This window comes from Cheilinus undulatus, linkage group 18, assembly GCF_018320785.1.
Source record: "Cheilinus undulatus linkage group 18, ASM1832078v1, whole genome shotgun sequence".
Lineage (NCBI taxonomy): Eukaryota > Metazoa > Chordata > Actinopteri > Labriformes > Labridae > Cheilinus > Cheilinus undulatus.
In genome coordinates, this window is record NC_054882.1 from 16,377,771 (window position 1) to 16,393,171 (window position 15,401).

The window sequence follows — 15,401 nt, forward strand, 5'->3', positions numbered from 1 at the left end:
AAATTGAGAAAATTTCAAGTTTGAGCTCAAGTAGATGTGTTTATTTTCTGCAAGCCGTCAAGAAGAAGAGTTTAGTTTTATTTGTTTAACTCCTTCATACACAAAGACAGTATTTAAATCAAAGAAGGAACTACAGTAAAGTAAAAAGAAAGACGCTCACACCGCCCCTAGCATTAGCTTGGTGTATGTGTGTACGGCGGCGAGAGCTCTCCAGTCAGGGAACGCTGGAGCCGTGAACAGCTGTGAAGTCATTTTGATAATGATGAGAATAATAAGCATGCAGACTGGCGTGGTGGAGCTGCCGCTAAGGCCTGCGAGGCTCAGGGCTTTGCTGTTGCAGCTTCAGTGCTCCTGAATAGATAAAAGTGATTAAAGCACTCCTGATTATCCCTGACCAATATGTAATGGATTTACAGCCCTTTCAATTAGGCCGTATTTGCTGGCCACACAGTACTTGGGGTTTTGGTTAGGTAATCAGGGTACAGAGGGCAGGGGTTGGGAAGAGGGAGGGGTGCATCTGACCATCTTGAATTCTCCACATCTTTTCTATTTCCTCATCTTATATTGTCCCTCTGTCTCTGGGACATGGAGCCACGTGCTCAGGGAGCAGCTTATGTGTCCTTGCATGGCCACCTCCTCCTGAAATCTGACCTGTGTTGCAAAATCAATACTGCCTGATGTTCTGATAATGTCCTGACATCAGTGAGGGTGGGGGGACATGTGACACAAACAGACAAAAGACAGACGGACAAATGCAAAAACAACAAACCAACATGCCTTTTTTACCACATAGCTATGAATGGCTAACCCTTCACTACACCTTATCCTGGTTATACACTGTGTTACAAATTATCATGCATATACTTTTTCTGTTCATTTTTTCCTAAATAGTCTATATAATTGGCAGTCAATGTAAGATTTTTACTCAAAAATTTTAAGCTATTATCTGGACAACCTCCTTAAGTAGTTTCCCTTTAATTAGGCTCACCTGGCAAATTAATGACCACACCTGTCTGAGATTGATGTCTGTGATGGAAACTGAAAGGAGAAGTAGCACAACTGAAATATTTGTTTAACTGGAATCGTATTTGCATGATAATTTGGAACACAGTGTATATAATGCATGATTTTAGGGTTTATTTTAGGTTGGAGGCAACATATTATTTGTCCAAACAAACCTCAAGTGTGGTGGAATTGAGCCTTTACAATCTGGAATCATACAAATCAAACATGTTTGGTAGTTTTGCTTCCAAATCAGGCTACTCGCAGCTGAATACCTATGATAACCATTAAGAGCAAGCAGACAGGGTAGGACTACAAACCAGATGATGCATACTTTAAAGCTCACAACTACACTATCTCATCAGCCAGGATTTCACCCAGTTTCACCCTGGATTTTTCACTGAACTGCAAAGCACAAGCCAGGACAGCCAGCTGAGGATATCGATTGTCCTCCATGTTTGCTTTACCACGTTTGATATTAGCATTTATCTCAGGCTGAGGCATTAGCAAGACAATCACCAAGTTAATCAGCCTGAGTGATTATTCCAATTATAAAAAAAACATTTAAACTTCATTTGCAACACATTTTAGCCACCAAATACAAAAGAATAACTCTTCCTATAAGAACTGTTTGACCTCATGTGTTCAGACATAAAAGTTTGACCAATTTCTGTGCTCCACTTGAGTTTCTAACTTCCCCCACTAAACTAAAGCTGCCCAGGAAAAACATTCTTCTCCAAGCCAAACAAACAGTGCATCTCATACCAGGTAAATGTCATTGTTGGGCTGTCTGTCTCTAACTGTGAATGTGCTGAGCAGAGCAAACAGTCCACTCTGATTAGATTGACCTGTCCACTGTGTCCCTCTGACAGGTGTCTGACAGGTGAGCATCACTGCGCCACCAACTTTGTGACAGCTGTGAGCGTGGGTGTGATTTTGTGAGTGTTTTCCAGAAAAGTAAAGTCTGCGCTTACCGTGAGATGCTGGAAGAGCCACGCCCTCATGATGTTAGTGGCCACCTTGGGGAAAATGCCACGCTTTTTCTGCCTCTTCTTGTCCTTGTCCGGGTCATCGTCGTCCCCTGTGCCAGGCGATGCAACGCTGTTGTCTAAGCCATCTCCTGGACGGAAACCAAACCCTGGGTTAAATAACATCCCACACTACTGCACTGCAATGACTCAGAATAGTATAAAAAAATCCTGATCTAAAAATTCTCAGAGATACAGGCAGACAAAGCTGAGTTTAAGGCTTATGAAAGATGGATAAATGGACAAATACCATAGATAAAGAATTCAAAAGCACTGTACTGAGGCCGAGCAAAGCCAGGGCTGTATAGTGGAGGAAACGGAGGTAGGGGGGATTTAGATGGCCTTTGAGGGCTTCACACAGAGGCCTAGCTGAGATGTTGTACACCCCAGAGCAAGGCAGAGGGGTATAAGGGTTAATGACTCAAATGTTATGCTTGGACGCTACGAGAGCAGCTCTACAGTAGGAGGAGGACGGCACAAAAAAAATAGAGCAAGATGACAAAAAAAAGACAAGGAGCCTTCACGTACACAAGACGCTCGGACTCATGTCATTAATTCAATTAAATTTGCATGCTTGACATAACGCAAAGCTTTTTTTTTCCTCATCTTTTGAAGAGAGCCAAAGGGGACAGGAAGGAGTTATACAGTAGCACACAGACATTCATGCATTCATGTTTCGTGCACAGGCACACACAAACAAAACTCGAAGGCGTTGATAATTCACGGCAGAAGTATTAAAGTAGGGATGTGATCTGGGGTGCTTCATTGTTGTACTTGGATGCACATAATGGACTCCTCTGCCCCCCCCCCCCCCCCGACCCAAACCCAGACTCCCACTCCCATCCCTTGCAGCAACCCCTCCCCATTCCGCCACATGATTAGCATGACAGGCCAGCGGCGGCTTCGCCTGCATTAATGTCCGTCAGCGTTTGATTTCAAGAGGAAAAAACATGCACATATCCCGGCACGATTTCTCCTTTTAAAATCGAAGTTTCCATCTTTGTCCCTTGCCTTTTTTCTTGTTCCTCTTCCTCTGCATTAATTGTGCATTAGCAAAAATGATTTACTTTTAAGAGTCATAGTTATTTTTTCTTGCCCCCGGGCACAAATGCCTTGAAAGCCTTCCTTGAGGGCATCTAAATTATGTATCTGAAAAACTCCTCCACTAAGGCAGGGAAGGACCCTGACGTTCTCAAAATTCAGACGCGCATGTCCTCCTGTTTTTGGTGAGGCATCAATCACGAGCACCTATATAGGCCTTAATCTCGCATAAATATTTGAACTAATAACGTTAAAAAGGGGGAAAGAAAAAGGATCCGACTGGTGGCGTAATCAAATGCAAAATAAATGAAGAATACAAGGACAGCAGGGGCCCTCTCCTCTAACTACTTTCCCCACTTTCTTTCCCTTTTCTCCCCCCGTTCTCCCCCTCTTTTTTGTTCTCTCTCTGTCTTTCTTTCCTTTCTGTGCACTGTGTTTTCCTTCCACATCATTAGTGTGGAGCCACACGAAAGGGGAAAACAGAGAAGTGTAGACTTTGCGCTCTCTGTGTGAAGTTAAAGAAGCAGCGGCCCTTGTGAAGGACATATGGGAACCGGGACACAGACGAGGGGTGTTGTAATCGTAGAATGGGCATTCATTAGTGACAAATGCCGTAAATCCCATGCTAAGTACGAATCCTTGTTCAGGAAAGCCTAAAACAATAAACTTTGGTCTGGACGTAGGGCTGCCCTGACTGTGAGGGGTTTCCTGAGAAATGCGACCTGAGCGGAAGTGGAGCCGAACTCCCCCAGTTTGCTTCCAAACTTTAACAACAACACAACTAGTGAGCTGTGAATTTCAACCACCCTCCTCTTGTTTCTCTGCTTTTGAGCTCCACTGAATAATGTTGATGCACACTTTGCTTGTTTGTTTGTGCGCCGCAAGGTTTTGTGTTGATTTTCGAGCCGGTCCACAAATCCCTCTCCTGCTGTGAGCAGTCAGGCTCATCCAATGGAACCACACAGTGGCCAAAAGGCTGGCAGATTAATTTTATTGACGTTTCCATTTTCACTGCAATGCGATAGCCTCCCCCCTGGCCAGGGCCGGAGCGACCCGTGCGTATTTACAGACTGACCTGTCACTTCATTACCCAGCATGCTCACTGCCTCCTGCCCTCGCCTGCGAGGGTGAAACTGGACTCCGAAGGCTTTCGGCTCCTCTGTCCCTGTGTCTTTCTCTCACATGCGTGGTCATGTGTGCACAGATTAGACATGTTTGGAATTTGTGTACAGTGTGGATGAGATTTATTGACTTTAACGTGCTTTCTTAAGAGAAAATGCAGCAAAATCAACTGTGGATAGAAGATTAAAAGGGAGAAACAAAGAAAGAGAGGATCAAGGAGAAGGAGGAGGAAGAACAGAAGGAGTAGAAAAAGAATCAAGAGGGCCCAACTTGCACAACCTCATTACATCTAAAGGAGAGCTGGTGCTTTGCATCCACCCCCACTCCTTTCTTATGAGCGAGAGAAGGAACGCTGCAGGGCAAATTGTCCCAAACGCTAATGGCTTCTGACTGTTCCCTGGCAACTCTGCCATTCTAACCTGTGTGGATGTGCACTCTGAAAAAAAGATGGGGAAAGAAAAAAAGTACAGGGCCGAGCAGGGGGAAGCGTCCCATCATCTGGCCATGTGACACAGATGGGGGTTGGCTATTAGGAGGCAGCCGAAAGGCCTGAGGGAGCCGAGGTGCAGGAGTGTAGCCCCAGGCACTTTTGGAAAAGCAGCGCCCTTGGAGACGGAAAAAAGACAGCCCCCCCCTTCTCCTCCTCTCCCATTCCCCCCACTCTCTTTCTGTCTCCCTCCTTTTCCTTCCTTCCACTCTGGCAATATCTTGACTTAAAGTGCTCGCAATGAAACTTTGTGCATAATTTCATAAGCGCAGAAAACGAACAAGACAGCGCAATCAGGCGAGATGGAAGACAATGACCAGATGCAAAGAGGGTGAGGGAGTGAATGAGCAAACAAACAAGTCGGAGAGCACATTACGCTCACATGCATCCCCTCTCTCATCACCACTGGGTGGTTATTAAAAATGCATTCAGATATATCTCCCTGTAAGTAAATTGGTCTCAGGGCTGAGCTCATTAACGGGTTGGGAAAGGACTGTAAACACGCTGCAACTCTGCTTATCTTGTGTTGGCATATTCAGGGTCGCTTTAGGATTTCTCGCACAAAGAACACAAAGTGTCCTGCAGTCTGCAGAGAGAAAAAAGGTGGAATCCGGGGGAGGCCTAATGACTTTGGAGATCATGCCTCATGTCTACGTGCCCCTCAGGGAGCCACTACAGTCTAGTCAGTCCTGGAAGCATTATGGATATGACTGCGAGTAACATATATATTGCAGCTCTATAAACTTGTGCATGAATGAATAATGACTTGTCAATAGTTGGAAAACCCAATCATGATTAGTTATAAAATAACACTCCAGACTTATTGCTCCCTACACTACGCATATACGTCCTCAAAGCCTCTAGACAAGCATAAGATGCTGTGTGTTTTATTCTGAAGGCCGTGCAGTGATTTTGCACAGTGAGGCCCCTGCATTTGTTTCAGGGTAATGAAGCAAGAATGTAGAGGCAGTGGCTTATGGAAGCTGTGGTTAAAGTGACTAATTACAACAGACCCCCCAAGCCCGCTGTCAGCCCAAACTAGTCAGGCATGTTCACCCAAGCTCACCCAAATGAGGCGAGGGGAGAAAAGTTAGGAGGAAAGACGAGCACAAGGGGAACAGAAGCTAAGAGCTGGTAGCAGCTCTCTTTGGCCTTCTCCACCTTAGCACGCTATAGTGACCGGGCTCTCCAACCCTCCCCTTCTTTTTTTAACACCACCTCTAGCCCTGCAGGCTTGGCCACAGAGAATGAAGAGAAAAGAAGAGGGGGATTTAAAGCCTCCCTTTCCCCTCTTTTTCTCCTCAACTTTTCAGCCAACATAAGCGGCGTTTAGCACATTCAGTCCCCCCCAAATGGCAGCGAATGAGAGAAGCAGTGGGGGCTCCTCTTTTGTCCGTCTGGTTACCCCTTTTATTTACTCTGGATTTACGAAGGGGTCTTTGCCGGCTCTGGGACCACATGCTCCACATACACACAAACACATAGCGGCTCTATTCACACTAGAGGAATGGCCGGCCCTCTGTTGCTCTGGGGATTACAGCTCCTCTAGCTATAGCCGCATGCTAGCAATATGCTTCACACTCACGTAACATACAGACGAGTGCTAACGAGTAGAACATAATCCCTTTAATGATAAAACACACACTTGAGCGTCCAATTTCTAACAGTAAGTAACCCATCAGGGGCGTTTGTGCGACCGCACCATATGGTTTACTGCACTCATTTGGATGCATACAGTAGATGAGGGCTGTTTTAGTAGCAGCCAGTGTTTTTTTACGCTGATTATTTCCTGATCTTTGCTTAAACAAGCAGCAGCCCCTTGCACTGGACCATAAAACAACAGCTTAGTAAACAGCAAGCATGCTGACAAATTGGTAGCGCTCAGGCCGGAGTCATTAACAGCCCTAAAACCTGTCAGAGCAATTACACCAAACTCTCTCCTTCAGCAAGTCTCCCTGCTCCACCTTCTCCTTACCCCCACCTCTCTTGGTAAAGGTGGCCACTTTTTCCTCTCTCTTCCACCAGCTATGATATCCCAGAGGAAACAAGGACAACCCCTCCATCTCAAACACAGCTGTATCTGCATCCTGAGTGCTACGACTGAGCGGTTCCTTTTGCATGAGAAGTAATGTGTAGTTGTCTTCCTCCCAAAAACACATCATTAAGTGTTCCCTTAAATGAAGTGGAATAAGAGCTTCTAATTAGATGGGTTTTTTCTCTACGTGTAGGGAAGCGAGGCAGTCAGGCAGTAAGAAAGAGAGAAGAGAGGGAGGTGTGTGCAGGGGGGGGGTAGTTGCTCAACAACTCCTGTACCTCCTCTCCTGCCCTCCCTTCTCCGCCCCTTCTCTAAGCCCCCTAACCCTGCCATCAGGCAGATATCTCTCTGTCATCCCTGGAATGCTGAAGATAACTATCGCCTCTCTACCGATACAAGGCCTCTCTCCTCTCACAGGCACGGCGTTGACCCCACTGAGCACATCCCTAACTGAAGAGGGCGAGGCTGAAGTGAAGTGGAGGGAGCTGAAAGAAGGGAGGAGAAGGGGTGAGGGTTGGAGGTGTTTTTTAACAGCCAGTTAGGCTATTTTACCTTTTAACCCAAAATAAGGGCTGGAGCAAAGCCACCCTCCCCTTTCAGCTTCTCCCCTGGAGCCAGAGAGGAGTAGTGCATCCAGGAGGGAGAGGGAGGGGAAGGAGGGGCTGCCTGGTTACTGCCTTTTTCTCCAGAGTCACTGCCCAGAACTCGCTTGATCTTTCATAAGATTATCATGTGCCAAGAACCTAAAATTTAGCACTAGTTGCGCTGAGTATGCACATCATCCAAGTCTGTAAACTGGACCCGCTCTGGGTGCAATTAACCTTCTATCTGCAGCAACAATTTCCTTATTAAACCACAAGTTTGCACATGATTTTCTCACATTAAAGTACTTAAAACATAAAGAAGCGCAACTTCTACACAGATGTGTTCAAATGGATGTGTGTCAGCTGGGACGAGTCTCTGCAATCCAAAGGGAGGCCTTTATTTGCAGAGGAAAAAGGAGGCAAAGAAAAGCGATGGAATAAAGATGTATAAAAGAAAAGGAGGCAGGCTGTTGCAGATGTCAGGACCCAATTTGCATGAATGGCAAAGGGCTAAATTGCAGGGGATGGGGGGGGACTACCCTCCTCTCTCCCTCTCACCCAGCTCTCTCTCTCTCTTTTTTTGGGGGAAGTGGTGGGGGGACTAAAAGGGAGCTGTGATGCCCATGACTGCTCCTCACTCAGCAGACAGGGATCAGTGGCTAATGAAGGGCTTTTGGGTCTTCACCAGACATTTCACACTCTCTGCCTCCCTGACAACTCCACCCTGCCCCCCCCCCAATGCGCTCCGGCACTGCCGCTGCATCTCCACATATAGAATCCAAATCGAATGGGGCTAATTGGTCTCGCAGGTAACCTCAGTCACTTTGGACCTTAATAAACAAATGTACCAATTCTCCTGCCTTCTCTCACCAAAGAGGTAACAGCTGCAGCTTTTGCTATTGGAGGTAAAATTGTTTCGATTTAAGCTACTCCTTCTATTATTCATAATCGTTACGATACAACAACAAAAAAGCATACCTGAGTCCTCAGGTTTGATGCTGATTAAATATTAAAGAATAGGTATTTCCCAAAAGCAAGTGTTGAATTGATACCAGCATGATCATTAGTAAAACAAGCTGATTCCACACTTTTTCATCTCTCAGAATATGACTTCGTCTGCAGCGAAAACAGAGCAAAAGAAAACAAAGACATGCACATGCTTTAGAAATGGCTTTAAAATCCCCGCTGAGAACTATTTTATCTCAGATTCTTCTACCTAAAGGCGTAAAAAGTGCACATGCGTGCAGGTCGCCGTTTTTCAAACATTGTGGTTTACGTGATTCGGAACAGCTTTTGCTGTTTGAGGCGATTACAGCATCAGCACTGATTCTCTTACCCTCAATTACAACCTAAAACCAAACAAACAAACACGGTTTTTGTAATTCTGACTTGGATTTATTGCAGACATCTTTGCCACACCTGATGGACAGTGGCATCAAAGGAACAGAGATGTGGGCTTTCTACACAGAGCTGGAGGGTTTGGTAGAGTAAAATGGATTAAAAGGTTTATAAATCAACAAGTCAACCATCAGATTGTAGCCTCTGCTCAGCAGCCTCTCATCAGCCAAATGCCATGAAGTTTTTTTTCTCCTTGCTCTCGCTTTTTTTTTTTCACACAAATGTCCTGGAGGCAGGGAACAAAGCGAGCAGAACTGATTACTGCGCTGCTGCCCCGCTCCGCCAGTCTAAACTCTGTTTGGCTTCCTAATGAGCTCACTAAAAACCCAATTCATCACCCATAACCCCTTCTCAACCTGCCTTGAAATCCCCCATTATGTGGAGTCAAGGACAGTCCGTTTACAGGCTTTGGGCTCGGGGTCAAGGGCTGTGGCAGCATTCGTGGCAGCAGCACGGCCAAGGTTATTCTGATAAAGGCTGCATTTTTATTCTCTTTCAGCCAATCTTCTTTTATTGTCCTTCTCCTCTAGTTTTTTTTAAACAACTTTCTCCATCATTCGCCCCCCTCTGTCACAACACCAGTGGAGGAATGTCCGGCTTGATGACCAAAGCAGCGGGAATGTCCCGTTCCAGTCAGTGTTCACACCAGAGATTTCAAGTTTAATACCCTTACGTCCCATCCCTGCAAAGACAGGAATTTGGTGGGAAGGGAGGAGAGGAGGAGGGTTACAGTAAGTCTTTGAGAAGGTAGACTGAAAATGAGAGTCAAAAAAGGAGAAGGGATAGTATAGGATTGAAGGGGGGTGGGTCAGAAAAGGAGAAGAAGAGAGGGCTAGGGTATACTCCCACTGTTCCTCATTACATGGAGTTGAAATGATCCTCCTGACACCTGAGCTGTAACCAAGAGATTACAGAATTGATGAATCCTCGGTTTAAAATGCAGCTGTTTTATTCTGCTTTAGTAATTAATTCTTTTTCCGATAGCGTATTGATTAAGCGTAGCCCCTGATAAAGTTCAAACTGAGAGAGATCCCTCCTGGGGCTTTGGCTTGGCCTGCTCGAGAGAGTCAATGAAAACTTCCTCCCTCCACCTGCATCTCTCTCTCTTACTGCCAGCGCAGTTTACCCTCATAAATTAGTCAGATCTGAGAGGAGCGAGGCTCTCACTGAGTTGATACCAGCTTTGTCTGATACAATCCTCTGCTTCCTTCCTCTCCTACACATGCTGTTTTCTGAAAGCTCCACGGTACACTCCCCGAAATTTGAAGGTTTACCGACACAACACAGCACATGTACACTCGCATACATCTCAGCTGATTCCTTCTCTTCCCTCCTCCTCCTCCCTCGTTTTTATTCTCGCCCTTACAGAGGGGAACCACGGCATACAGAACGAGAGCGTCTCCTCTCACAAAACTACTCTTTCATTCTTTTTATTGCTGCATTTTTCCATACTGCTGTGAGTAAGAGTCTGATCAACAGAGGGTAAAGCGTCTCTCTCTGGGGAGCCAACTAGAAGAGAAATCAGATACAGCTTTACAAGAGAGTCAGCCGCTCATGTCTTGTCAAGACCCCTCACCTACCAGCTCCTTTACAAGTCAATAACCAGGGCCCAGTGTCCTCCGCTGGGCCTTGGCACACATTCACCTCTTTTCTATAGGAAGGAGAGGCGGAGGAAGCTCTGAGTGAAATGCAGCAGTATTCTGCACAATATGAAGGAAATGTTGTTCTAAAACAGCAGCAGAAAACACTCATCAGTGGTCCTGGCCCTAATGGGAAGCTACATTAATCCCTAATACACAACACCGACTACTTTAACATTCATCTAATACATCCTGACAAATAATTGGTGACCCCATGAGACAAGAAGAACCAGTCAGAAGCCTTTTTCAATATTAAAAACTAATGAAAGAGTGAATGAATTATGAAAGGAGAAGGGGAAAATATAATTAGAAAGGTGGAAGTAGTGCTTAATACATTTACTCGAGACTATTTCCTTTCGTTAATGGGACCGCAGCATGCAGAGAGAGGGGTTTTGACGTGGCTAGTATTGACTGTCCACCCTGCTCCTTAAGGTAAATCCAGCAGGTCATTTCATTAAGGCGCCAATTCCATGGCACTAATTTTGATTTTTGGGGGCTTGACAGCTGTTGGCAGTGGAAATTGGTATGGCAGGAACAGTGAGAGCAGACTATTACTGCTGGGAAAAATACAAATTGCACAACCTGGGTTTATACTACCATCCCTCTGCCTCATTGACCACAAAGAAAGCTACATTTTGATTGGCTGAGTGAAAAATCTGAGTTGAACAAAAAGTAATATAGTTAGAAATGAGAATATGCACATGCATACTGATAATTACGTACAGTAATGCACAGTTACACTGACTACACTGACTGTCTAAAAGGATCGCAATGCTAAAGCTTTGCATTTTTGCATGCCTCTATTAAATTCTATTAGACAATTTATCCACGTATTGATGGACTAATTTAGTTGAATGACAAAATATGACATGACAATCTGATCAGATCAATATAATATAATAGAAAAAGATACAATGCTCTTCAACTCGATGTGATACGACACCCTTTATTGTCTCCTTGGAGTTCAAAGGCTGCATACAGTTGGCTGACTCCAATTAGTTCCATACATTTTTAAAGCAACTTAAAATCAAACAACAATCTAAGATAACTAAATGAGATAAGATCCAATATGATCAGATACAATCTGAAACAATCCGACACATCACTATAGGATAAGATCTGCTTTGATCTGATTTGATACAATTACAATACATTACGGTATCTTTTACTATCACCATGGAGACATTCGTCTTGGAGGTCAAGTATTTATACATTTGGCTGCCTCCAACTGGTAGTAATAAATAAAATCCATAAACCATCCACAATACACTACAATATGATACGATATGATGGCATTCCAATTGACTCAGTACGATACGAAATGATACAATATGATACGATAGGATACTAAGGTATGATAGGGTACGATAGGGTACACTGTGGTAAGATGTGATACGATACGATAGGAAACAGTACGGTACGATACAGTACGATACGATATAATACAGTAAGATACAATACGGTAAAATACAATATGATACTATATGTTATCTTGTATTACCATATGGTATATACAATAAGATATGATAAGATACGATATGTTACTATATGTTACAACACATGACAATACAATATGATACGATACCAAACAATATGATATGGTGAGATAGGATAAGTTATGACAACATTCCAATTGATTTGATATGATACAATACCATACGATATAGTATGATATGATACCATAAGATATGACGATTAAAAATACATAACAATTAAATATAATAAGACACGATACGATTTGAAACAGTACGCTATCATACATTATGATAGTTTTTATTCCCCCCTCAGAGAAATTAGTCTTGGAGGTCAAGTATTTCATACACTTGATTGCCTCCAACCTTTAGTAATGGATCAAACTAAATAAATAAAATTAATCAACCATCCATAATATACCATGATACAATTTCATTTATCACCACTTTAGAGAAATTTGATTTCAAGTTCAAGCACTTTATAGATTTGGTCTCTTTAAACTAGTAGAAATTAAATATAATAATAAAATAAAACTGATCAGTAATGCATAGAAGACAGAGACATGGTTGCACAACCACTACAGTCCTCAGTAACATGATGTATGTTTTATCATTTGGTTTATTATAAATTCTAACCTGTTTTAAATATCAGATCCTCTACATTCACAGATAAAAGTACACAAAGTTAGAAATGGTCTATTATTGACTACTACGGGCGTTTAGACACTGGAAAATAACAGCATTATAAATATCTACAGACTGAATCAACAGCCTAGTATTACAAAATAAAGTGTTTTTATTCTCTTGGCAACCTCAGTGCAATTTTGACTTTGCTTTTCATTTCATGAAAGAGACATTATCCATCTTCCCCTCATAAAACATGACTACCGTTTGATGGTCTGACAGTACGATGGACCTTACTCACAACCTGAACTCTAAATCGCCTTTCCTTGCAAGTTATTATGCGGCATTAAAGTTCCAGAAAGAAGGAGAAGAAGAAAAGCAGCTCTTCCTCTGATGCTATTAATTAGCAGTGCTCTATAGCTCTCAGCTTTTTGAAGCTCTCCATCTCCTTTTGTTTCACCCTCTGCTTCTCTTTTTTTTATTTTTTTGTGCGGCCTTCATTATTGACTTTTCAATTTTCCCCTCACATCCACCCCCTGCACTAGCTGTAGCACCAGCCTTTCTGCGCCAGTTGCCCAGCCCCGACAGTACCCCCAAGCCCCACTCGCCGAGACGCCGGCTAGGGAGCCCTGAGAGCTGGGCAGGCCCTACAGCTCCCACCAGCCAACCACTCGCTCCCCACGAGACCAGAATCAAAGACAGAGGCCCTTAAAATATAACCATGGGTATAATGAGGGTGCTCCAAAGAACAATAAGCATATACACCAAAGGAGAAGAGGAGTACAAAAGACAAGAGAGAGGAAAACTATAGGAATGTTGGCCTGAGAAGTGAACAAAAACATGAGAATGATACTGTGCTTAGGGAGAGAGGGCAAAGGGCCACAGCCAGTGGTGATGGTAGCCGGGGCCACGCATCTATCCAACCACGTATCTGAACCCAAAACAACAAGGGGGTCCGCCGCATGCCTCTGGAGCCGAAGGGAACCAAAGGGAGCACGACTAATTTCTGCACAACAATAGGCCTGGATGGGCGCCCACACAATGGCAGGTGCTTTGAATAGCAGCAGGGCCCTTGCAGCGGGGATCTTCTCCTCTCTCGCTCCGAAGGGCTCGGGCTCTGGCTTGTGTAACCTTTCATTTTCAGCTGGTCTTCCTTTTGACTCATAAAGGATAAAAATGATCTCATGGGAGGGGCCAAAGGAGTCAGAGACAGCCAGGCCTGTGAGGCACAGTCCGTCTGTGTTTTTTCCACCCGTTATCTGGCTTTTTTCTCTCCTTTACATTTACAGTATCCTTGCTTTTTCCTCCCTCATGCTAGCTTTCCCTTTTCTGCAGCCTCTTCCTCATTTTTCATCGACTGTGGGTCTGCCGTTGTTGTTTTCTGCAGTGGTTTGTTGTGCGGCTGCTGGGCTATCCTGTAGGCCATGATGCAGTGGTAAAGGCAGTTTTCCCCCCACCTTAAGAGCATTCTTTCCGGGGTCACAAGGTCAGGCTTCACAGATGTCTCCTGCAGACACTCAGTTGTCTAAGGACTGCATCCCTGGGAGTAAGCATTCGTACTAAACAATGCAGCTTTCCCCCTCCTCTCACTTTGGAAAATGTTAAATGTTTTTCTTTTTGTGTCTCGCTTCTGTTTTCATTGTTTTATTTTTGAATGAGTGCAATTTTTTCCAAGGTGGAGGATTTTTTGGTGTGTTTAGATAATGAAAGAAAGCACTGGTTATCACAAGATAGTGCTGTTTTCTGGCTGCTTTCATTCTTTTAAACACTCCCCGTCTCCTGAAGTTTCCTCCAATTGTTCTAATGGGGGCCTTAGTCATCCTTGCCTGCATGGCGGAGGGAAAAGATGCTTTTAAAGGTCTTTTTCTTCTCTCTGTGTTGCCAGGAGAGAAAAAAATGAAAACATGTAGTAACTGTCCTGAGCTCCACACTGAGTAAGCAGGGCAGAAGCCAAACAAAGAGCCGCCTTAAATGAACAGAACGACAATATTTGAACATCTATATAGTCTCGATCTCAATGCGTTGAAGAGAATTCCTGCGCCAAATGGATTTCATTACAAGGAAATCAGCTTGTGCTTTTTTTGCAGGGGGCGGAGCGTGACACTGGTAAAAGAGAAGAGATTGCAGCATTTACCATGTGCCTGAAAACATGGAAAAGTGTGTAATTGGAACAACATTTTCAAAATCCAGGCACTGAGCTATCCTTGAATATCTTACTCCTTTTCATCTCGCATTCCCTTGTTCCTTTTTCTCTTCCTTCGTTTGATATGGTGCTCTCGCTTCCCCCTCCAAACATATCCCTCTGTATTCTGCAAATTGATAACCCTCTAAATGAATTATGGTAAATGCATAATGAAGGTTTTCTCAGCTCCAGCCCTGCAGCCAGCCAGGATGGAGCATCTCGTTTGGCATGTTTGATTCGTTTTGTTGCGCATTTAGCCCCAGTGTTCCTTCAGAGTGCTCACTGCTTGGGGCATGTAAATAAGAAAATTATCCTTGCTGACTAACATGGCTAATACCTCCTCTGGGGTAATCAAAAATTATTAGACGCTCGCTTCCAATAAACATTAGGGCTCATGGCACTAACCACTGTCAAATCGCTCACCTCCGCCTGCTCCCCAATAGCCATAAAATGGGTGAACAAAAGTGATCAGGTGTGGAAAAAGCTACATGGAAACTGAGAGACTGCGGGAGTGCTATTATGCCTAAAAAAGCAGCCCTTGGCTTTAAGAGTCATTAAAGCATGTACTAGAGTGGGAATCAGACTAGAAAATGAGCTTATCTTGCATAATGCCCTCAAAAGCTTTGCATAAACGTGAAAGATGTGCGCGTGAAAATCAGCGGCAGAGAAGAAGAACTCGGATTGTAACACACTTCCTTTATCATCCACCCACTCTCTTGGACGGTGGCAGCATGGTGAAAGCACTACCTGTAGGGTATCCTCTCATACTCGAGCAGTGTGTAAACT

General features: G+C 44.1%; 1 protein-coding gene across 6 annotated transcripts in view; it reads right to left on the reverse strand.

Annotated features, from left to right (window-relative positions):
• The window catches only part of meis2a (Meis homeobox 2a), a 275,413-nt gene that overhangs the window by 56,353 nt on the left and 203,659 nt on the right, over positions 1–15,401 (reverse strand). For 5 of the 6 annotated variants that reach the window (XM_041812277.1, XM_041812279.1, XM_041812280.1 and 2 more), the window contains one exon: positions 1,977–2,122. In XM_041812277.1, coding sequence (XP_041668211.1) covers positions 1,977–2,122 — 146 coding nt within the window. The remainder of the gene's footprint in view (positions 1–1,976; positions 2,123–15,401) is intronic. The other variant, XM_041812278.1, reaches the window with a different exon arrangement.